This window comes from Delphinus delphis, chromosome 2 (genome assembly GCF_949987515.2).
Source record: "Delphinus delphis chromosome 2, mDelDel1.2, whole genome shotgun sequence".
Lineage (NCBI taxonomy): Eukaryota > Metazoa > Chordata > Mammalia > Artiodactyla > Delphinidae > Delphinus > Delphinus delphis.
In genome coordinates, this window is record NC_082684.1 from 159,990,666 (window position 1) to 160,013,821 (window position 23,156).

The 23,156-nt window shown below is 41.9% G+C and overlaps 1 protein-coding gene and 1 pseudogene across 32 annotated transcripts in view; both read right to left on the reverse strand.

The window, feature by feature from the left end:
• Positions 1–23,156, reverse strand: part of CREM (cAMP responsive element modulator) — a 128,457-nt gene that overhangs the window by 24,198 nt on the left and 81,103 nt on the right. For 5 of the 32 annotated variants that reach the window (XM_060006098.1, XM_060006106.1, XM_060006112.1 and 2 more), the window contains 3 exons: positions 21,335–21,370; positions 17,245–17,401; positions 13,151–13,704 (listed from right to left, as the gene is read on the reverse strand). In XM_060006098.1, coding sequence (XP_059862081.1) covers positions 13,560–13,704; positions 17,245–17,401; positions 21,335–21,370 — 338 coding nt within the window. In that variant the 3' untranslated portion in view covers positions 13,151–13,559. The other 27 variants (XM_060006095.1, XM_060006104.1, XM_060006101.1 and 24 more) reach the window with 13 other exon arrangements.
• LOC132419888 (heterogeneous nuclear ribonucleoprotein K pseudogene) lies at positions 5,545–7,738 on the reverse strand (annotated as a pseudogene).

Sequence of the window (23,156 nt, forward strand, 5' to 3'; positions counted from 1 at the left end):
TGCCCTGCACTTTCACTGCTGGGAGCGAGGGTTCAGTCCCTGGTTGGGGAACTAAGATATCGCAAGCTGCGCGGTGCAGCCAAAAAAAAAAAAAAAAAAAAAAGAATTCTAGTTTTTATGAAATTCTCAAATTACAAATGATACTTTACCATTCTTTATATCACAGGAAGCAAAATAAAACCAAATCAGTTAACTGTAAATGGGCATGCACCATCTTAGTGGAGTGGTGGAAGTGTTCTAAATCTAGATTGTGGTGATGATTGCACAACTAGGTAAATTTGCTAAAAATCATTGAATTGTACACTTAAGAAGAACTGTGGTATGTGAATTACATCTCAGTAAAGTTACTCACAGAGCCCAAATTAGTTGCAGTGCATCATATGACCACAGAATGTCAGCGAAGATTTTTCCATAAACCTATCTCCAAGGGGGACATCATCAACCACGGCTGTGGCTGCTGCCCTTCACCACAGAAATTCCTCTGTCCTGGGTCTCAGGGGCTTGAAGTTACCAAACACCAGAGTCAGGTATTAGGAATAAGGAAATATTTTCAAATATTGGCTTATGCAAATCTACACTGATCGGAGCTATCAAATCGTTTAATCCATGATATATACAATTAAGTAAAACTCACACCACAATAATCTTCAATAAGCAAACTAGAAATTCAGTCCTACTGGAAATATTAAAGTCCTTTAAAACTAGTTTTGGACTAATTATACGTTCTAGTAAACATTATACAAACTTTAAAAAAATCTTTTTTTCTTTTTTTCATTGTTTTGTTTTATTTATTTAAGTTGAGCCATGTATCCTTTTTTTTTTTTGCCCGTGCCGCATGGCATACAGGATCTTAGCTCCCTGACCAGGGATTGAACCTGTGCCCCCTGCAGTAGAAACCTGGAGTCTTAACCATTGGACTGCCAGGGAAGTCACTAAACTTTGATTTTTATGGCTATTATATTTTACATTAAAAATGTAAATTTAAAAAGTACAATTTAAAAAATTTCCATCGAACTCCTTTTCAGTTAAAGAAAGTAATCAATAAAACCTTTCAAATAACTAATTAACATGGAGAAATCTTCTAAAAGGAGTACAGTCTCTCTCTCTCTCATTACTAATTTATATTTTTCAAGAACGTAAAAACAGTAAATCGGATTATGGGAAGGTAAACCTCCTAAAACACTGAAAACCACAGCCACTTCTAGGCTGCCAATACTTCCTCTTAGTGCAGCTATGTTAAGATGAAGAAGGGAGGAGACTTGTGAGCTGGAAAATTTTCAGTCAGTCACATTTTGAGCATGTTTATAAATAAGTGTAAGTGAAGTAACATTCGTCTAAATAAAGTCTTAATGTGTCAAAATCTTAACCTAGGTGAACCAGATCAAAGTAGATGCCTCTGCCTTCATTACGGCCCTTTCGCTCGTGAACTCCGGTTACAGGCAATCTGAACGATGCTTTCTTGGGTTAATGACTTCAGTACCAAGAATGTAGAAACTGTGCTCACAGGGATAAGAAACTATAGGGTCTGATGAAATATTACTTGTATTTACTCTTCTCAGAAATTTGAGGGTCAGCCGTTTTCTTCACAGTATCACTAAATGCCAAGGTCAAAGCAGAGGAACAGAGGTTGGGCTGGTTAAGTGACCCAGGGAGTTAGTGGAAGAGCTGTATCAGCCATGAGTCCTCCATTACAACAGACAGCCATTATTCATTCTACACGCTGTATCATCCGTAACATTGCTTTTGGTTTTGTTGCTGTAGTTCTTTTAGTCAGGATGAATTTTTTTTTCTTTTTATTTATTTTTATTTTTGGCCGCTCCACAAGGCCTGTGGGATGTTATTTCCCCGACCAGGGGTGGAGCGCGGGCCCTCAGCAGTGACAGCATGGAGTCCTAACCACTGGGTGGCCAGGGAATTCCCCCCAGGATGAATTGTTAAAAATAACCACTGCCTGACTTGAAAGCTTTGAAATCAAAGTCATGAGACAGTGAGGTCTGGGATACTAAATGCTCTGACGGCACGGGTTCAATCCCTGGTCGGGGAACTAAGATCCTGCATGCCATGCGGACGGGGAAAAAAAAAAAAAAGATACACGGCTCAATTAAAATAAATAAATAAAACAAAACAAAAAAATGAAAAAAAGAAGAAAAAATTTTTTAAAGTTTGTATAATATTTACTAGAACGTATAATTAGTCCAAAACTAGTTTTAAAGGACTTTAATATTTCCAGTAGGACTGAATTTCTAGTTTGCTTATTGAAGATTATTGTGGTGTGAGTTTTACTTAATTGTATATATCATGGATTAAACGATTTGATAGCTCCGATCAGTGTAGATTTGCATAAGCCAATATTTGAAAATATTTCCTTATTCCTAATACCTGACTCTGGTGTTTGGTAACTTCAAGCCCCTGAGACCCAGGACAGAGGAATTTCTGTGGTGAAGGGCAGCAGCCACAGCCGTGGTTGATGATGTCCCCCTTGGAGATAGGTTTATGGAAAAATCTTCGCTGACATTCTGTGGTCATATGATGCACTGCAACTAATTTGGGCTCTGTGAGTAACTTTACTGAGATGTAATTCACATACCACAGTTCTTCTTAAGTGTACAATTCAATGATTTTTAGCAAATTTACCTAGTTGTGCAATCATCACCACAATCTAGATTTAGAACACTTCCACCACTCCACTAAGATGGTGCATGCCCATTTACAGTTAACTGATTTGGTTTTATTTTGCTTCCTGTGATATAAAGAATGGTAAAGTATCATTTGTAATTTGAGAATTTCATAAAAACTAGGAGAGAATTCTTTTTTTTTTTTGGCTGCACCGTGCGGCTTGTGGTATCCTATTTCCCCAACCAGGGATTGAACCCTCGCCCTCGGCAGTGAAAGCGCAGTGCAGAAAGTATTCGAGTGATGAGTTACAGTGAAAATGCCTTCTGTCTGGGGCTTCCCTGGTGGTGCAGTGGTTAAGAAGCCGCCTGCCAATGCAGGAGACACGGGTTCGAGCCCTGGTCCGGGAAGATCCCACATGCCGCAGAGCAACTAAGCCCGTGCACCACAACTATTGAGCCTGCGCTCTAGAGCCCGTGAGCCACAACTACTCAGCCCGCGCACCACAACTACTGAAGCCCGCATGCCTAGAGCCCGCGCACCGCAACAAGAGTAGCCCCCATTTGCCGCAACTAGAAAAAGCTGTGCACAGCAACAAAGACCCAACGCAGCCAAAAATAAAAAAATAAATATTAAAAAAAAAAGCCTTCTGTCTAAAACGCTGCACATAAGTCCTCCTGTGCTCTGGTGGCTGAGGCCTGCCCGGGTGGGTGGGAGGTGACCCGGCCGCTCTGCAGAGTCCACACTGCAGCCCAGGCTTCCTCGCCCTTCATCACCATGCTGGGTGCTCTGGGAACCCACACTGGTCTGCGGACTGCCCCCCTTGTCCCCCCACCAAACTGCTGCAATCCTATGAGTATTTCTGGAGCAAGAGCACCAGCGTTTAATGAAGTAAGCCATGTTTCTTGACTGCAAAAATGAACGAGTTAGGCAGGTTATGTACCCTTGATAAAGTAGATTTGCGTTCTGCCCTTCAAGGTCTAAACTCCAGCGAAGTCCAGCTGGGAAATACCAATTCAGGCATCTCAATAAAAGGATAAAAGAAAGCTTGTAAATAATACAGAGCTATACATGCCTGCAAAAAAATCACACTGTCTAAAAGCTGCAACCTCTGTGGAAAATCAAATGTGTTTTAACACTGGCTGGTTAAGTGACGAAAAGGATAGTAAAATGTGCATTCTTAAACAATGAAATGGATTAATGTTCTAAAATTTGTGATTTCTAACATTCTCTTATTACTCATAATTTCATATATCAGAGTCCCTGAATTGAAACCGTTCAAAGGCAGACAACTTCAATATCATTAATTCGTGTCACTAATCGAACCTCTAAGAGATCCCAAATATCATCAGTGCCTCCATCTCCAGTCACATTTTCTTCATCTTTCAAGTTAAGATAACAAGACAAATGCTGACCTCAGCATCTAACAGGATATAGTATTTGTTTGTTTGTTTGTTTTTAATTTTTATTGGAGTATAGCGATTTACAATGTTGTGTTAATTTCTGCTGTACAGCAAAGTGATTCAGTTTTATATATATACTTTTCAGATTCTCTTCTACTATAGGTTATTATAAGATATTGAATATAGTTCCCTGTGCTATACAGTAGGTCCTTGTTGATTATTTTATTTTTTTTACTTTTTATTTTTTTAAATAAATTTATTTATTATTTTTGGCTGTGTTAGGTCTTCCTTGCTGTGCGCGGGCTTTCTCTAGTTGCGGCGAGCGAGGGCTACTCTTCGTTGCAGTGCACGGGCTTCTCATTGTGGTGGCTTCTCTTGTTGCAGAGCACAGGCTCTAGGCATGTGGGCTTCAGTAGTTGTGCCATGTGGGCTCAGTAGTTGTGGCTCATGGGCTCTAGAGTGCAGGCTCAGTAGTTGTGGTGCACGAGCTTAGTTGCTCCGCAGCATGTGGGACCTTCCTGGACCAGGGCTTGAACCCATGTCCCCTGCATTGGCAGGCGGATTCTTAACCATTGTACCGCCAGGGAAGCCCTCTATTTTATATATGGTAGTGTGTATATGTCAATCCCAATCTCCCAGTTTATCCCTCCTCCCCTTTCCCCCCGGTAACCATAAGTTTGTTTTCTACATCTGTGACTCTATTTCTGTTTTGTAAATAAGTTCATTTGTACCATTTTTTTTAGATTCCACATATAAGCGATATCATATGATATTTAGTATTTTAACTACTGAAACATCACTGCTCTCCCTCAGTGAATGAAACACTTATTTTCCCAGTACTGTCAATAACTTCAGTGACGTAATCATGCTCAGCTGATCCTCACGAGGCCGACAGTCTGATAACAGGTTAAGATGAGAACTATTGATAAAATGCCATCCACCGCCAGGGCTGAGTGACACCCATAGGTAGGACGGTGAGCAGAATTCTTTGACCTTGGTCTCATTTTCCATTATATTTTAACCACCTAAAGTAACTAATTATAAGCAAAATTGGCAATTTACCGATACGTGATTGATTCATCTTAGTCATTTATTTGCTAAAAATATACGACTTAGAACTAATTTATAAGGTTCCTATACCAAATAGCTCGTTGTGTTTGCAAGTAACTGTGTACCTGTATACTCCTGGGGAAAACCTATAGTCATAGGGTTCCAAATCTTGTCAAATTATTGCCCCTCCCCCATAACAGTTTACCCAAGACCTCCCAGAGTTACTATGCACATAATTTACTAAACTAGATCAGAGAAAACTCCTTTTACCCCCCTACCTTCCTCGGGCTTTGGACTTGGAGAGTCCATGGCAGAAAATATCACCCATGAGGTTTTGTTTTTGTTTTTACGTTCACTAAATTTACTTTAAAAATCATAAAACGGGGGCTTCCCTGGTGGCGCAGTGGTTGAGAGTCCGCCTGCCGATGCAGGGGACACGGGTTCGTGCCCCGGTCCGGAAAGTTCCCACATGCCGCGGAGCAGCTGGGCCCGTGAGCCATGGCCGCTGAGCCTGCGCGTCCGGAGCCTGTGCTCCGCAACGGGAGAGGCCACAACAGTGAGAGGCCCGCGTACTGCACAGAAAAAAAAAAAAAAAAATCATAAAACGTTTCTTACAAAAGAGCATTACATTCTGCACACTGCTCTGAATAGATGCCAGGGACATACGGACTATTGTTACTTTTCCTCCCTATCCCACCCCCCCAAATGTTACAGTGTCCACAAAGCAAAGCGTTCACAATAATTACATGGGGGGATTTTTTTTTAAACCACCAACAATGAACAAAAATTAAAATTCACTCACTCCTCTGCTGTTTCAAAATTTCAATGTTTTTGCACACCCGCCCCCAACCCCCAATGCTGTTCGTAAGGAACTAAAACATTACATCTGGTGAACAGCAAAGATTTCACTACACCTCAAATGCAGAACACCTATGAAGCAGAGGAATGTTGGCTTTTTAAACAGAAGCTGATAAAAAAAAAAAATGTAGGACTCCTTCAGTTCTTCACTAGTCTTAGAAAAACTTTCCAGAATACTGCTTCACACTATAAAAAAGAAAATATATCTTGCATTAGAATGCTTCAACATCTGCATACTGTTTCACACTGTTCTGCTCAGCAAATACTGTGCATTCTGTATCTAGTCCCGTGTTCTTTCCTGTAATGGTAACAATCCGATCTTCGGACCCTTCTAAAGGCTCATCAATTTTGATCGAAGCTCCCAACTCATGACAGATCTGTTTAATCCACTGACCACCTTTGCCAATAATAGATCCAGCCAGGTCTTTGGGAATAGTTACTTGTGTAGCAATAATAGGTCCACCAAGATCACCATATGAGCCACGACCCCCTGCATAGGGATAATCATATCCAGAGCCACCCTGTGGTTTATAAGCCATCTGCCGCTCTGATGGGCTCCAGGTATCTACTTCAGAGTCGCCGGTTTCATCAGCACTGAAACCAACCATGCCATCATAACGGTCTCCACGTCTCCCTCTTCTGTCATAGGCCATTAGCTCTCCTCCTCTAGGTGGTGGTGGTGGAGGAAGAAGAAGATTCTGAGCTCTGCCACCACCCCGGCCCCCTCGTCCAGGAGGAGGTGGAGGAGGTCCTTGGCGAGGGCTCTTATCATCACAATCTCCTCTGGATGGAGGCATGGGACGCCCACCCCGACCAGGAGGCCTTCTGTCAAAACCGCCTCTACCCGGCATGGGAAATCCCACGGGACGTTCACGGCCGTCATCAAACATCATTGTAAAACCACCATAATCATAGGTTTCATCGTAAAAATTGGGATCCTAAGGCTGAGCACGTCCTTCGATGGGAGACTCGGATATAAAATCAAGGATGATCTTTATGCACTCTACAACCTTATCAGGCTTTCCTCCAATAAGAACAACTCTGTCAGTGGATTGAGGACAACGTTCCTGGAAAAGCTTGATTGTTGTCTGAGTGTTCCTCGAAGTTCTTTGATTTTAGCGCCTTAGAGCCCCATAATTCCTCCAGCCAGACTCTGATGAATCAACAGTCTCAATTCGCAGTCAAAGTCACTTCCTTTATAGTGTTGGTAATTCAAGCATTCCACAGCATCAGATTCGAGCGGGAGCTGGCTGGTTGCAGTGGGTGATGGCAACCGCAGGCCCTCTTCCAAGGTAGGGATGATTTTCTTCAGAATTTCTCCAACTGTTTCAGTATCAGAACTGATACTCAATATGCACTCGGGGCCACTGCTGTCTGGGACTGAAACACTGGCATTGTAGTCTGTATGGACAGCCTTAATATTCTTGCCTCCTTTTCCAATCACTGCCCCAGCATTCTTGCTCTGAAGCAGAATGCCTAATTCAACCATCTCATCAGTGTTCCTAGATCTTTCAAAAGTTTGTTCCTCTTCCATATCTTCAGCAGGGCACTTACCAAATTCGCCATTGATTTCGGTGTTGGGAAAGGTTTCCTCTGGCTGTTCAGTTTCCATTTTCTTACATTAAAGGGACACACCAATCAGTTATTAAATATATCTATCCTTGCAGGGCAGAACTGAAGTGTTCCGGGCGGGACCAACTGACACCCTAGTGCTGCAGTAGCGGGGCAAGGCTACCGTTCCCATGCTGCCGCGCTGCCTCGGCGGGTCACAGCTAGACAGAGAACGAGCCCACCCACGAGTTTTTGGAGTCTTCATAGACTAAAAATATTTCAAAGAAAAGGAATTACAGAAACAGCACATACACTATGTAGGGCTGTGGCATTAAACCATCTTGTGTGCTCAATAAATGCAGGCTAGGAACAGCCACTCAAGGGCAACCATGGCTTAGAGGGAGATGGGGTAAGGCCTGACCCAGACCACGTGGTCAGTGTTCTCCAAAATGAGTGTCTGCAGAAACAGGCATGGTACTGGCCAGAGATAGGAACGTCCAGAGCTGCTGAACCAAATCTCAACACAGGGAATGATAAACACAAATAGACACATGGGCACACTCATGTTGTCCTCTATCTAAAAAGCCCACTTTCAGGGAACTCCCTGGCGGTCCAGTGGTTAGGATTCCACGCTTCCACTGATGGGGTTCCATGTTCAATACCTGGTCAGGGAACTGCATGGCCCAAAAATTATAAAATAAATAAAAATCATATTTTCATTAAGAGCCTCCTTATCTGGGCTACTTACTTCCTCAAAAGTGTACCAATAGTTACTGTGTTTTGAAAGGGAAGAATTTGGGAATTCCCCAGTGGTTAGGACTCAGTGCTTTCACTGCCTTGGGCCCCAGTTTGATCCATGGTTGGGGAACTAAGATCCCACCAGCCGAGCGGCACAGCCACAAATAAATGAATGAATGAATAAATAAAAGGTAAGAATTTAAAAATTTATTCCCAAGTCAAGCCCGACACTAGTCTGCCATGTCAGTGCTTCCCAGAGCTCACCAGACAGTAAAAACAGGACCCATCACGAGCCTCATTAAGAGCCAGCTGTTCTAGAGACATTGTGCCGTGTGTCAGCAATCGATGGGTCCAGCAGGGTCCTGCATCCTCCCATTGGGTCCAGCGTCCTCCCGTTGTTTCAGGGACAACAAGAGCTAATGTTTTCTAGAAAGCTATGCTTTCACCAAAAGCTGGTCGAAAACCCAGTTTATAGAAAAAGAGAGGCATCATGGGGATATAAAGATGACTACACTAGTTAAGAGTTCTGAGTCTCTCCATTCCCAATAACTATAAACATTTAAGTAAATCAACCTAAAATCTGGTTTCCTTGCCTATAAAATTAAAGGAGTAAGTTATACCTTTATGACCTCTTTTAGCTTGAGGACTCTATTTCAATGTGTACATCTGTAGCTTTGATTGATATCCCAACAGCTAGTCCTTAAAACTGCAGGATCATTTTCTCCTGATCGGCGTCATGGATTTTAAACAGCAGAGAGAAAGGATGCCTGCTTTTGTCCGTTAGAACAGGAAACGTTCGGGTGCTCTTAAGTCCACCCGCTTGGACCACAGAACTGTCTCCACCAACCACCTACCTGGCCAGCACACACCCCCTCCGGCCACCTTCCTGCTTTGGGTCCCGGCTCCCTCGCTCCCTGCCGGCTTTGCTCTTGGCCCTGAGCCCTAACAGCTTTGTGACCTTGGGCAAGTTACTTACCTTCTCCAAGCCTGCTTCCTCATCTGCAAGATGGGGATGATGATAAAAGCACCAACACTGACGAGAATTAGGTGTGATAAGCCCCGTAGGGTGCACGGTTTGGTGCCTGGCACAGGGAAAGCATTCAGTGAACGGCAGCGATTACTTCTGATGATGACAACTGCGTGGTTAGAGCATCCACAGGACTCAGGACGTAACGGAAGAGTCTAGGAAGTGCCAGCAAAGGGCCAGTGTTGCCAGGGCCCCTGGTCCCCTCCTCCTGGACCCCTTGTCACTTGTAGACGTGAAGGAATGAACACACTGACTCCCTGTGCCTCTTCCCAGAAACTCCTCATCCCACAGCCCTGAAGATGGGACAGGAATCTAAGGAAACAGGTGAATCTCTTTCACAAAAAGGAAACTGGTGACAGTGGTTGCCTCCCGGGTGGCTTGGAGCCAGGGATGGGAGACAGACTTTTTAGTTTGAATTTTGAACCTCAAGTACATCTTACCAATATTAAAAATTAAACTATTTTTTAACATGTTGATTTTTGAAAACTAAAAAGAGACAATTTGTATTTTTATTTATTTATGGCCGCTCCCCGCAGCACGTGGGATCTTAGTTCCCTAACCAGGGAGGGAACCCATGCCCCCCGCAATGGAAGCGCAGAGCCCTAACCACTGGACCGCCAGGCAAGTCCACAATTTGTATTTTTAAAAGGTTACACCTTCCCTCCGGGGAGCTGGTGAGCTGAAAGGCGAGCTTCACGTGCCTCCCCCGTGCACCCCATAACTGCAGGGCTGTGGGCAGAAGTGGTCTAATCCCCTGACCCAGGATCAGTAATTTCTATCTCCAAAAGTCCAGATGCGGAAACTCTTAGGATTAAAAAAAAGCCACAGATGCAGTGACAGCTCTGGACTCTGCGCAACACTGTTGCACAAGATGAGCCATGTTCACACGGCTTCCAACATACGGCTCGCTCTGGCCACCAGGAGGCTGTAGGCAGCATCTGCTAAGGCTGGGTGGAGACCTAGCGAATCATGCTAATCTAGCAGCAAAAGGTCTGCTTCCAGGGACAAATCAGATGAGCCGGAATCTGGAGGAGTCCCGTGCGGCTCCGACAGCCTGGCTCCAGCCCCGAGTCACACAGCTTTTCCCAGCTCCCCACCAGCCGCGGCCTCAAACATCATCCGTATGGCAGACACCGCCAGCTGCCCACACCCTGGTCTTGCAGAACCCAGTTCTATTCTGCACCGATTGGCCATATGCTTCGCAGAAGCCTGGAACCCTCCCCACCCCAGGGGTTGAATCCTCACTAGTAATCCAGAGCTTTTAATTCCACTCTCCTTGCCAGCGAGCAGTTACAGAAGGAGTATGATGGGCGTCTACTGCTGAAGGTCTTCTGTGCAGGTTTCCCTTTGCTCTTAAGACAGGACAAACGGAAGAGGAGCTGCCAGCTGCCCCCCTGGTGCCTGCACCCGGGCAGCAATATCCGGATCGGGGAACCAGCTACACAGGGAGCCAACGGTCGTGAGGCCGGGTTGAGACACTGAATCTCCCACCTCTGCGCCTGGGGTTTTGTGAGGTGATAACATTTCCTCACTGTTTAAGCCACCGTGGAGAAGGGGGGACATCAGCTATGTAGGGCCCCAAGTAGTCAGATGCAATCTCCTTCCCCTGAGACGACAGAGTGGGGTACACATATGCACGCACGCTCTCTGTTACACCAAACCAACCCCTGGTGAGTCCTAACTTCACCTCCCCCATCTCCTTGACTCCAGCTCCTTTTGGGGCATGCCTGCTCTGTACCCCATCTGGATGCACCACTCTGCCCCCACCCCCCAGCAGTACCACTCACTTCCAAGTCTGCCTCCTGCAGGAAGAGTTCATCTGACCTTGCCTACAGCTTCCTCCAGTTCTAACACAGAGCGTCTCCTGCCTCGACATCCCTGGGTTGCCCTCTCGGTGTCCACATTCTGAGCACACGTCATTTACAGTGACTGACTGACTGATAAACTGAATGAAAGGATGAGTGAACTGTGTGAACGATGAATGTGTGAGTACAAAGCACCATTTTCCTTCACCTGAAACCTGGGGTTTTCCTTTCCTCTTTTCTTTCTTGTCTTCTTTCCTCATCTTACTTCTCTGTAGAACAAAAGACAAAAATTGAGATATAAGATATTCAGAGCTCAGACTCTGTAGGATGAATAAGTATTTCTAGAGAAAGCCCCAAACGGCATGCCCGCCCAACCTCCTGGGAGTTGCAGATAAGGGAAGGGGATGACGGTGTGGGGATAGCACTTAAACTCTGCACGACGGCCTCCTGCTCTCTACCCCGCAACACACAGCTCCACACAATGACCAGCTCCACTACTGAAACTAGGGGAGGGGCAGCCTTAACAGGTCAGGAGTCACAGCAGAAAATGCAGCAAGTCTAGCCCACAGGGGGCCTTCAACATATGTCCCACCGGAGAATGAGGTGACAGAGCATCTTGTGGTTAGGGCTTTGGGCTTATACCTTGAAGTTTTTTATTATAAAAGCAGGATGAAATGTGGATACCAGTAATCACCCCCATGTAATGAATTTCATCTGAATGTGCAGACTAAAAAATGTTTGACCTAAAAGTAGCTGTTTTGAAGTGGAAAATAAAATTTTGGGTTGTTTTAGTTTTTACTTTAAAACTCCTATGGTTGGGACTTCCCTGGTGGCGCAGTAGTTAAGAATCTGCCTGCCAATGCAGGGGACACGGGTTCGAGCCCTGGTCTGGGAAGATCCCACATGTATCAGAGCAACTAAGCCTGTGAGCCACAACTACTGAAGCCCACGTGCCTAGAGCCTGTGCTCCACAACAAGAGAAGCCACCGCAGTGAGAAGCCCGTGCACCGCAATGAAGAGTAGCCCCCGCTCGCTGCAACTAGAGAAAGCCCGCGCGCAGCAACGAAGACCAATGCAGCCAAAAATAAATAAATAAATTTATAAAACACAAAAAACAAAACTCCTATGGTTGTTAGCCAAAACTCAAAATAGAGGGCCACCAGCAGGAGATTTCCAGACCATCTGCAGAAAGGCCTATTCCATCATACCAGCTGAACCTCTCATAGCTGCTCTTCTGTGTAAAAGCCCTGGGGCCGAGCTTCTGATGAGATGGCAGAAAGAACACTGTGGAGATCACGACCCACTGTGGAAATCGGCAGTGGACCCCCTTGACGGTATGCAAATACAATTCTAACCTAAACCTTTAAATCAGGACAGATATTAAAATTTGCGTTAATGTTCATCATGTAATAGCAAACCGACACTAAAAACTTCTGCAAGATCTTTTATGTTACACAAGAGTAAAAACTGTAGTATATGTTCAGATAGTTAAATGAGCACCAAACACTACAAAGTGTAACCAACATGGTTCTATTAAAAACTCTCTTCAACTATGGCATTCAAGGACAGCAATACAATATTTTCTTTACAAAGCAACCAATATAAAAATCTGCAAATGCCATAAATTCATTTATAGGCTATTATTTTCACATAGGCATGTCATTAGATTCTTTCAATTCTTTCTTTCTTTCAGTTCTTTCCTGAGGTATTTTTTGTGGTTTACTTTTATTGTACTGCTGGATGCATTATCTTTGATCATCCTTTCCTAAAATGATTTTTAAAGACCTGCAAAAAATTTTTATTGCATAGGACACTGTTCATGACACAGAGATCGGGAACTGCAAATATGTGGCACTGGAACAAGCCTTACAAATGTTGCATTTTAAGAATTTTTTTTTTTTTACAGTTTGCCTCTTTTAAAAAATTGAAGTTACAGCTAAGAGTTAACTACGTACAGTGAAGCAGTTTGGGAATGTTAGAGATTAGAAAATACGATGAATGATAAAGGGAAAAAAAAAGCCATAATTCTTGCTGGCTTTATATTGTATTGCCTTCAAAAGCAACTGTACATATTGCAATCAGTTCATAGTTTAATATTTCTACTAATCTGTTTTAGGAGAGTAAATGTCTTTCAAGGTTTCCAGTTCCTCTATGAGCTTCTTGTTCTGAACTTCCAGCACTGCAACTCGACTCTCCAGACATTTGACATATTCTTTCTTTCGACGTCGACATTCTTTAGCAGCTTCCCTATAAGAGAGTAGAAGCAAAAGGGCAAAAACAAAACATTTTTTTTCACATGCATGCTACTGACAGGGAGGTTGAAGTAAGCTTGGTAAATGTGATCGTGGTGTTCCAAATCCTGGGACAACATTCCCAATGCGATTCCAAACCCTAAGCCAAACTGGGTTCTGAAGGGTCACAAGCATCCCTTCCACAAGTCCACATGGCAATTAGTAAGACTGCTGCATCTCCTGCCTTGATTAGAGCTCTGGGCAAACAAGGCCCAAGTCAAAGTCACTCTGCTTTACGGCAGTAAAGATCTTTGAGGGCCTTGAGTTCCTCAATGAGAGTCTTGTTCTGGTTTTCAAGCACAGCCACACGGTTTTCAAGACATTTGACATATTCTTTCTTCTTCCTGCGACACTCCCGGGCAGCTTCCCTGGAACCAACACAAGGCAAATGACAACAGGAACAACCTCTCAGCACAATCCAGAGCGGCTTGTGAGTCTCTGCCCCCCAGACTCAACTGCCGGTCAGTCCTTGGGGATGTCCGCACGGAGCCGCACAACAGTCGTAACCGAGCACATGCCTCATTGGGAGGTTAGCCTAAGACAGCAGGAACGACGGCAGAGCACAACAATTCGCCCGGCATCCGTTGTAAATGGTGTTTTCTTAGGGCACACGTCCCATGGTCACAGTGACCAGCAAGATTTTCAGTAACCGAAACGATAGGACCACATCCCCAAGTGGAATTTCTACAAAAACATTTACAGATCTTTTCAATTCTCTTAATTATTTTTGTCCACCAAAAGCCACATATTCCATCACAATGAGTTAACTTTATTTGATCAAAAATGATTAGAAAAATTAATCCTTAGAAACCAGTGTCAGCACTGGAGATTTTAATTCTTCAAGACTAAATCTCAGTAAAACAAGATCAATCATGACTGCAAGCCAACAGTTTGTCGGCTAGAAAACAACATGGATAAGAATAACAATAAACAAATCATGCACATTTTCATAAACCAAAATAGAAGGGACTCTGCTTCTGAAAACTAAGGAAGGAGAGAAGAGAGGGTACAGAATACAACCCTCAATAATTCAGATAACTTAAATCCAGAAATGTGAGAACACCACAGCTGAAGTCATGGAAAGGACGCGAGAGATGCATCTGCTAACCAGGATTTAAAGCACTGCAGACACGCCCAGAGGAAGGCCAGACCAGCAGCCAAAGCAACACACACAAACAAACAGAGGAGCTGAGTTAGTCATTTTCACACATAACCCTGCCAAAATACAATGGACATGGCCAACATTTTCTTTCTTTCTCCTTCTTTTCAGGGTGGGAGGGGGGGGCTACTACATCATTGAACTCCTCTAGAGAATATACCCTCTGATAACAGTTTTATTTTGGAGTGTTCCTTTGAGAATAACTGCCTTTGGCGTACCCATCATATCAAAAAGCCTACATTGAAACAGGTAATTCAAATATGTATAAGCAAAAGTTGTGTTGAACGTCTAATCGCCAGTTACTGTAATGCCAGTTAGCACTGCTGCAATTCTGGACTAGGAGTGACACATGCAACACATGTGGCCAATTCTGTTTTATTTTTAGGAAGTTGATGCTCACTAACAACTGGTTATCTGTGTTTTCTCTGTGGGAAGCAAGGGTCAGCAGAAGAGAGCCCTTGAAATCCCAATGAACTGCAGGAAAAGATCGAGCCCTACTCCCCAGCCAAGAACAAAGCCATCACCCTGTGAACGTGAAAGGTTCTCAGACTTCTTAACTGGTTAACAGAAAAATTAACAGTGTAAAAGTGAACACAGTCTGATAAGCACAGATGAATTTAATCTAAATCATGCACACGGCAATGCCAAGAATAAATCCAAGCACACTTATACGTTTGCCAGTTTGGGAACACAATTCAACTCTTCCACAAAGAAACTAAAACACATTTCTGAACACCAAGGTTTTTGTGATTAAATCATTATATTAAATTCTAGGTCTGGAAGGAAGATAGATGGTCATTTTACAAAACAAGTTACTACTAAATGAAATTTTAAATGTCGAATAGCTGTGTTGTGGGATGTCTAATGTTTCAAGTGTAATTTACCAAGCTGTGCTATTTCTCGTGAGTATGGATACTTTGTGTCTCATGCGCCTGCATGCATGTTACCAGAGTCAAAATATTCCAGGCACAAAGCTCTGGATGGCCACACCAGTAGGTGGTACATTCCTAAGTAGTCTCGGCTAAGGAAGACACCTGTTTCTTCTATTAATAGTTAGCTCCATTTTCAGGCCTTGCATTGGTCTGGATATACCCTTAGCATGGAGAGGAAGTACATGGCAAAGAGGAAAAGCTGACAAGGTTATTAAAGAAATAACAACTGTAGCTGGATTGGCAGAAATACAATTAAGTATCTATTATGAATGCCAGCCAAGGAATTTAGCTGAGAGAATGTGTAAGAGGTCTTTGACATTAATAAGTAAATCCTACATACTCTCCATAGAGCTAAATCTGCAGCTGACACCGGGGTCTCTTTGAGGTGACCTGGTGTTAGTGCAGGGTGGGCTCTGGGGAAAGACGGCCTGACTGCAGTTCCAGGTTCTGTCCAGTTTGGGCTGTGTGATCTTAATCAGCTTGTTACCTGACCTCTCTGAACCTCAGTTTCTCATCTGTAAAGTAAGGGAGAATAACCAGACCTACTCTCATGTGAAAGCTATGTGTGAGTTAAAAAAAAAAAATGGTAGAGGGCTTCCCTGGTGGCGCAGTGGTTGAGAGTCCGCCTGCTGATGCAGGGGACACGGGTTTGTGCCCCGGTCCGGGAAGATCCCACATGCCGCGAAGCGGCTGGGCCCGTGAGCCATGGCTACTGAGCCTGTGCGTCCGGAGCCTGTGCTCCGCAACGGGAGAGGCCACAACAGTGAGAGGCCCACGTATCGCAAAAAACCCCACAAAAAAACGGTAGAAACAAGCACTGAAAACTTGCTCAGCAGACACTGAGCAACCGAAGAGCCATTTATCATCTGCTTTTCTCTTGTCCTGCTCTGAAACTGAAATTTGGAAGCTAAAATAGACCCTTCTCAGAATCCCGTGCACCTAGGGGCTCTCTTGTTTATTTCTAGCCAATGAAATGTGCAAGAACACGTGAGAAAATGAGAGAGGGAACTGGAAGCGTATGTACGATAGGAGGCATCTCTATGCGGTGGGGCTGTGGGTAATTTTAACTCTTCCTCTTGCTTTGTACTTTTCCCCAGCTAGAATTTTTCACAATAGATTGTACTTGGGTATAATAGAGAAAAAACAAAGTTACAAAATAGATAAAAGAAAACTACATGTAAAAGACTTAGAAAATTCTGAACTCACACTCAGATTTATTTTGCTCACAAAGAAGCTAAAAATTATACGTATCACCTACTTCACAAAGTAAATACCAAGTACAAAATGAATCTTTATTTGTAATAAAGTCCTTCCATTATCAGTTAAAAAATGAATGTATCGGGCTTCCCTGGTGGCGCAGTGGTTGAGAGTCCGCCTGCCGATGCAGGGGACACGGGTTCGTGCCCCGGTCCGGGAGGATCCCGCGTGCCGTGGAGCAGCTGGGCCCGTAAGCCATGCCTGCTGAGCCTGTGCGTCTGGAGCCTGAGCGTCCGGAGCCTGTGCTCCGCAGCGGGAGACACCACAACAGTGAGGGGCCCGCGTACCGCAAAAAAAAAAAAAAAAAAAAAAAAAAGAATGTATCTTTTAGACATTACCCTAAAACACATGAGGATGTACGGCCTGCTGATGAAACAGTTTCATGCCTGGAACTCTGACTAGAAGACTTACTTAGCACATGCAGAGCACCAGCCCACATAAAATGCCACACAACATGTAACTTGGGAGAAATAGCTGAGGAAAAGTTAATTTTTTAAAAGCCCCACAGTAATAAATGATATGTCCCCTAAGTGGCTGCGGTTTCTAGTGAAACATCTTACCTATTTTTCATTAGCCTCAGCTCTCGTTTGCGTGTTGCTTCCTCTGCTAGTTGCTGGGGACTGTGCAGGCTTCCCGGCGAGGCAGCCATCACTACTCCCTGTGGCAAAGCAGTAGTTGGAGCTCGGATCTGGTAAGTCGGCATGTCACCAGTGGTGGCTGCAATGAAACAAAATATCACGTTATATAAACAACTTATGACTTGATATTTTACGTAAAATTGACCTGGAAATAACATACTTCTTTTTACATGTTTTAAGAGGTGAGCTTGCTAATGTTTAAGATGATTATTCTGAGCATTATAGAAATTTTAGGTATCAAAGATCCCTTCAGCATTTGGAACAATGATACTCAGCATGCTCTATACATTTAATTGAAAGGTTTTTATCAAAGGCTAAAGTAGACAGGCTTTTCAACTGATAGTTCATTTAGCCTAAAATCAGTGGTGTGCTGATAAATATTTAACCACCAGCTCTCTAAGGGGGAAAAAAAAAGCCCTGGTCCGTAGTGTTTATCATTCCCATGATGTAAATGCTTTCACCATGGCCAATTTCAAGCTACCGATATGACTTCACTAAATGTAGAGTTGGAAAGACATACAACAATAAGTAGCACACCATACAGACAAAATAGATGTAAATAACCTCAAGAGCATAGATACAATTATTAGAAATGATGAGTTTTAAGTATTTATTAATGTTGTTTTTAATGTAATTTGTTAAATATATATGTATTTATATCTTTAGTTTTTAATAATGTCTGTTTTTGCAACCAGTTCATAAAAATCCTGAAAACTTAATAATTGGCCCCAGCAAATGAGTGGGAGCTGGCCCTAGCACACCACTGCAAACATTTTAATTAAGAAGAACATCTCCATCCTCTGAATACCCCAGCTAAGAGATTTTCCTAAACCCTGCAGCATGCCTGAAACAGTTCCTGAATGTCTTTAAGTGCAAGTCTTATTAACAGGTGATGACTGGTACTGGTACTGGTACTGGAAGGAAAATACTAGCTTACTGTATTTTCAGCTTAAAAACAAGGACAAAATAAGAAACAGGAAAGCTCTACTTAAAACTGGTTTCTCTAGGGAAGGATAATTTTTGTCTTTCTTAGATTTCTTGGGATAATAATACATTTCTAAGTATTCATTTTTTAAAACACATTTTCTAATTATAGTATAATCACAGTTAAATGACAGATTTAAATATTTATTTAGTATTCAGAGCGAATACTAAAAGTCCCAAAGTGTAATAATTTAATTTCAAAATTTGTCTATCTACTGCAATAAACACAGGTTCCTAGGAAGGACAGATGGATTTAAGTGATTAAACATGTTTCTACCACCAATGTGTCAACTTTGAGAACGTATGGTCCAGAATTAATTTGACGTTTTGATGAGATATTACAAAATACATGCTCTCTCAAAGCTAAATGCAAGAAAAAGGTTAAAAAATCCTATAAAATCCTATAAAAATTGGTCTGATCTAAATCCCAATCAAAATATGAAATGCATCACTGCTGTATGTCATTAAAATGTATTATACCTATTGAGTAAGAAACAAAATTTTACCCAAAGGGAGACACAGACTTTTTTCACTTAAGTAGAATATTATCACTGAAAATAGCCAAGCAGTTTAAAATGTTAATTGAAAACTGATCTATGTGCTTCTTTTGGGTAAATGCCAGGTGTCTTCCCTCTAGGGCTCAAGAGTTAGGTGAAAGAATAAAAATATGGCTTTGGGGGCTTCCCTGGTGGCTCAGTGGTTGAGAATCCGCCTGCTGATGCAGGGGACACAGGTTCGTGCCCCGGTCCGGGAAGATCCCACATGCCGCGGAGCAGCTGGGCCCGTGAGCCATGGCCGCTGAGCCTGTGCTCCGCAACGGGAGAGGCCACAACAGTGAGCGGCCCGCGTAACGCAAAAAAAAAAAAAAAAAAAAAAAGGGCTTTGGGTGAAGATCACTCAATTCTTCATAAGGTTTACAAAAATATCATTTATAAGGTTCTTCTTTCTATATATAATTTAATAAACAATGGTGAATAAACAGTAACTGTGATAGATATAATGATCACCAGCAGAATCTCTATTAATAAACTTGGGAAAAATCCTAAATTTGTTTTCATGACTAATTAAAATATTGTACATACATATGTCTCATTAGGTGTCATAGAAATTTTTGAAATATTGAAGAAGATAACTTTAAAAATCAGTTGTAAACTTACTAAAGATTTTTTTAAAAATATTTTAATCATATTGCCAGAGGAGCTAGAACGGTGCACAGAACAACATGGTTCTCTCCTTTTCTCTTTATCCACATCAAGGGAAGGTGGCTATGGGATAATAAAGGTTAAACAATGGAACCCGCTGGAGGCAACAGAGGCTTTCTAAAATTGGAACAATGGCCAGCAACGAAGAAGAAGTCCATGTGTCATTATGCTGACATTTGCAGGCAGCAGGGATGCAGACCTCGGTCTAGGGTTGCTCTTGCCAAACACTGCTGACAAAGAGTGCAATACAATGAATAGAAAGGTACAGAGGGGTTTGCTGTGCTTGTTCGAGTTTTGTGTGTACTTTTTGTACTGTAAGTTAAAGCAGAATGCTTGAGTAACCATTTTTTCAAAAAAGGAAAAAGTCGGGGTGGGCAGGAATAATTTGCAGGTGAAAAGTAAAGTTCATTCACTGGTCTTAAAACCAGAAATGGTTCTAAACTTGTGCCTATTTCCAAAAGCTGAAACTACCCTCCAAGGACCAAACTTGGCACCAGGAAGAACAATGGCACTTTCAAAAGAAGTATTCTTAAAACACTTTGAGCAACAGCTCAGGAAAACATACCGCTTTAAAATGATAACTTGGAAGGGAATGATATATTTGGATGTATTAGTTCTGGATGTTAGCTAACAAACTGGGTTTTATTACAATTTTTCAGACATAGTGTATATTCATTTTATCTCCTTCAACAAAAATCAGTTTGCAGCTCATTAGTTCAAGCCAGAAACAGGAATTAGTATAAATTAGTAGGAATTTGTATAAATTTCTGTAATATCCCAACGAATCTATATGACAGTACTATTCTAATGGTCACTGAATAAGTATCAGTGGATGAATTCCATATATTCAAATATGAGCACATTAGCAAGCATGTTAATAAGATATGGGCAAAGAGAATCTCTTGTTTTGAGGAAATCCAAATGTCAAAAAGTTTTGTTTTTGAAACAAGTTATCCAAAAGTTTTTATCTTAGCTTTAGTTTCTAGTGTTATGGATGCAGTGGTGATTTAAAGCAGGTTAGCTATTGAGGATCACAGTTCAGAGAACCATACTACATTCTTCGATGACACATTCTGATCCCTGTACTCTTAAGAAGGCCAATTCCTGTTCCATCTTAACTACTGAAAGTGTCCAAATTATTTTTTATGCTAGAATTTCACTGTATAAATTATTTCTGAAAATAAATGGGCCATCAGTGGGGGCTTCAAGCTCATGACTGAAGAAGAATAAGAAAAAGATATTTATACATTAATTTTACTCTAAGGCAGCAAACTTTAAAGGCAAGTCAGGGATATCTTTTTTACCCTAGACTCTAGCACAGTCCTCGGCATACAATGGGTGCTTTGTGAGTTTACATGTGCACCACAAAGTAAATTTTGAACTTCTCAAGGTTTTGCAAAAGCCCACTGCCATTCAGAATGTTTAAAATAAGCAATCTTATTATTATAAGACTATAATTAGCTATTGTTATTATAGCTAAGTCTTTAACACTAAGCCATGGAAAGCCCGATAAGATGCCATATATTTATTCAAACTGACCTTTCTTGATAAAAGGCATTATTTCTTAAGTCTTCCCTTAAATATTACTTATCTACCCTGGCATTTTAGAAACGGAGGAGTTGTAATTACAGTGTGATTCCAACCATCTAACTCCTGACATGAAAAAAAAGTTTAGGTTTAGTGTCAATATTTCATGGGAAAGAAAATTCCTAGGACTCTCAACTCTGGTCAGTAACTTCATACCTCTCTTTGCAAGCTTTAAACACGGTACAGCAGAAAAAGCATGGGATTTGGAGTCTGGGTTCTAGTCCAGCTGTGCCACTTACCAGATATGTGACTTGGGGCAAGTTCAGTTTCCTCATCTGTAAAATGGGGATACATGATCTCATTTAATACTCACAATAAACCCTATAATGTATGTCAAAGTGTCTAGCACAGTGCCTGGCACATGGTAGGCTTTCATCAAATGTTAGTTCCCTTCCTCTTCCCTTCCTTAAGTTCTGAAAGACAATGTTCCAAATTATGCTTATACTGTATAATTAAAAGACATATAACAACCATATTTTCCCCTGGAGTTTCCCTTCTAACAAACCTAGGTAATAGAATGACTGAAACGTATGGCTCTTATTCCTTATTTTGTTTAAAAAATATGCCCCTTAAAAAGCTTTTAAAATTTCTACTATATTTTATTATATCCCTTTAGAGAATAAATCATTAAAAGATAATATAAAATGTCCTTTTTAATGTGCATAATCATTTAAAAGAGAACCTCGAAGATGGAGGATCACAAAGAAACACGATACAATCTCATCAGACTGGTAATAAGAAAACTGAAAACCTCACAAGTAAAAGGTGTTTGTTTCTTTCTAACCAAGAAAGAAACAAGAAACTCAGCCAAATGCCTATCTTGATAGCTTCCAAAGTGAAACAGTTTATCAACACCCCAAATGATGGTGATATTACTTGCTTATTGGTTTATTGAGATCTCTGAGCACATCAGCTGAATAGAAACATTTTTCTATGTGCAGCTCCTCCCTTCATATGTCATTTTGCTCTGCGTCACTAATCCCAAACACACTGAAGTAACACGCAATGGAGGTGACTTAGGAGCCGTACTTGTTAGCAGGGGCTTCTTTCCCTGGCTCCAGCGAACCAAGGACATCTTCACTTTTCCTTTTGATCCTCTCCTCCCCACCACCACACCAGTACTCAAAATGCCCAAATCAGGCTTGTCCTCGCCTGGTATCTCACACTGTCAAAAACTTTCCCTCCTCCATTGCTCCACTTTTTCCAGGAAAATGAAATCCTATATAAGTGTAACTAAGTACTGATCATTTTCAAATTTGCTACAATTACTATAACAGACAGACCATGTGGAATTAACCCAGTACTATTTTTTATTTTAAGTTACACATATAAGGGACCTTCCTGAGTTGTTTATTAAGTGAAACTCTTAAAGTGACAAAAAAAAGTCTATGTAAAAAGATGAAATTATGAATATTGAAATTTAAGGTTCTCTATAATAGCAAATATATGCTCTATTGTCCTATGAGAGTAATAATAAATATTCTAGAAAAATCCATTTTGACTACTTAACATGATGCTAACTTCATTTTGCATGTTTTATAAGCAGTGTGTAGTATGCTATTATAACTCATCTAACCGTAGCATTAATTTACCAATGTCAGGTGGATTTTGAGCAGCAATGTAATATGGTGTGAACAGAACCAGACAAGGAGTCTGAAAACCCAAACGGGTTCACCACTTGCTAGCTTTGTGAGCTAGGAGAGCCTTTACCCACTCCGATCCGATCCCTGTTCAGTTACATGCAAATGAGTGTAACAATATCTGCGCTAAGTGCCTCAGTGAGAATGCATGGAAAGTGCTTCTCCTCTCCGGTATTTAAACATGGTTTCTTCATTGAGGCTTGCCCTGATCCTTTAACCCATATTACTGCTTCCTGTGGGTCTCTCGTGATCTGACAGCTTCTTTGATAGCACTCACCCCATAAGCGATTTTTTTAATTTTAAAGTTTATGTAAATGCAAAGCATCATCATAATTATTTTATTAGGCAACGTATTCATATAGGCATATAAAACTGGACAAAGTGAAACAATTATCCTAAACTATATTTCATTAAAAATTTT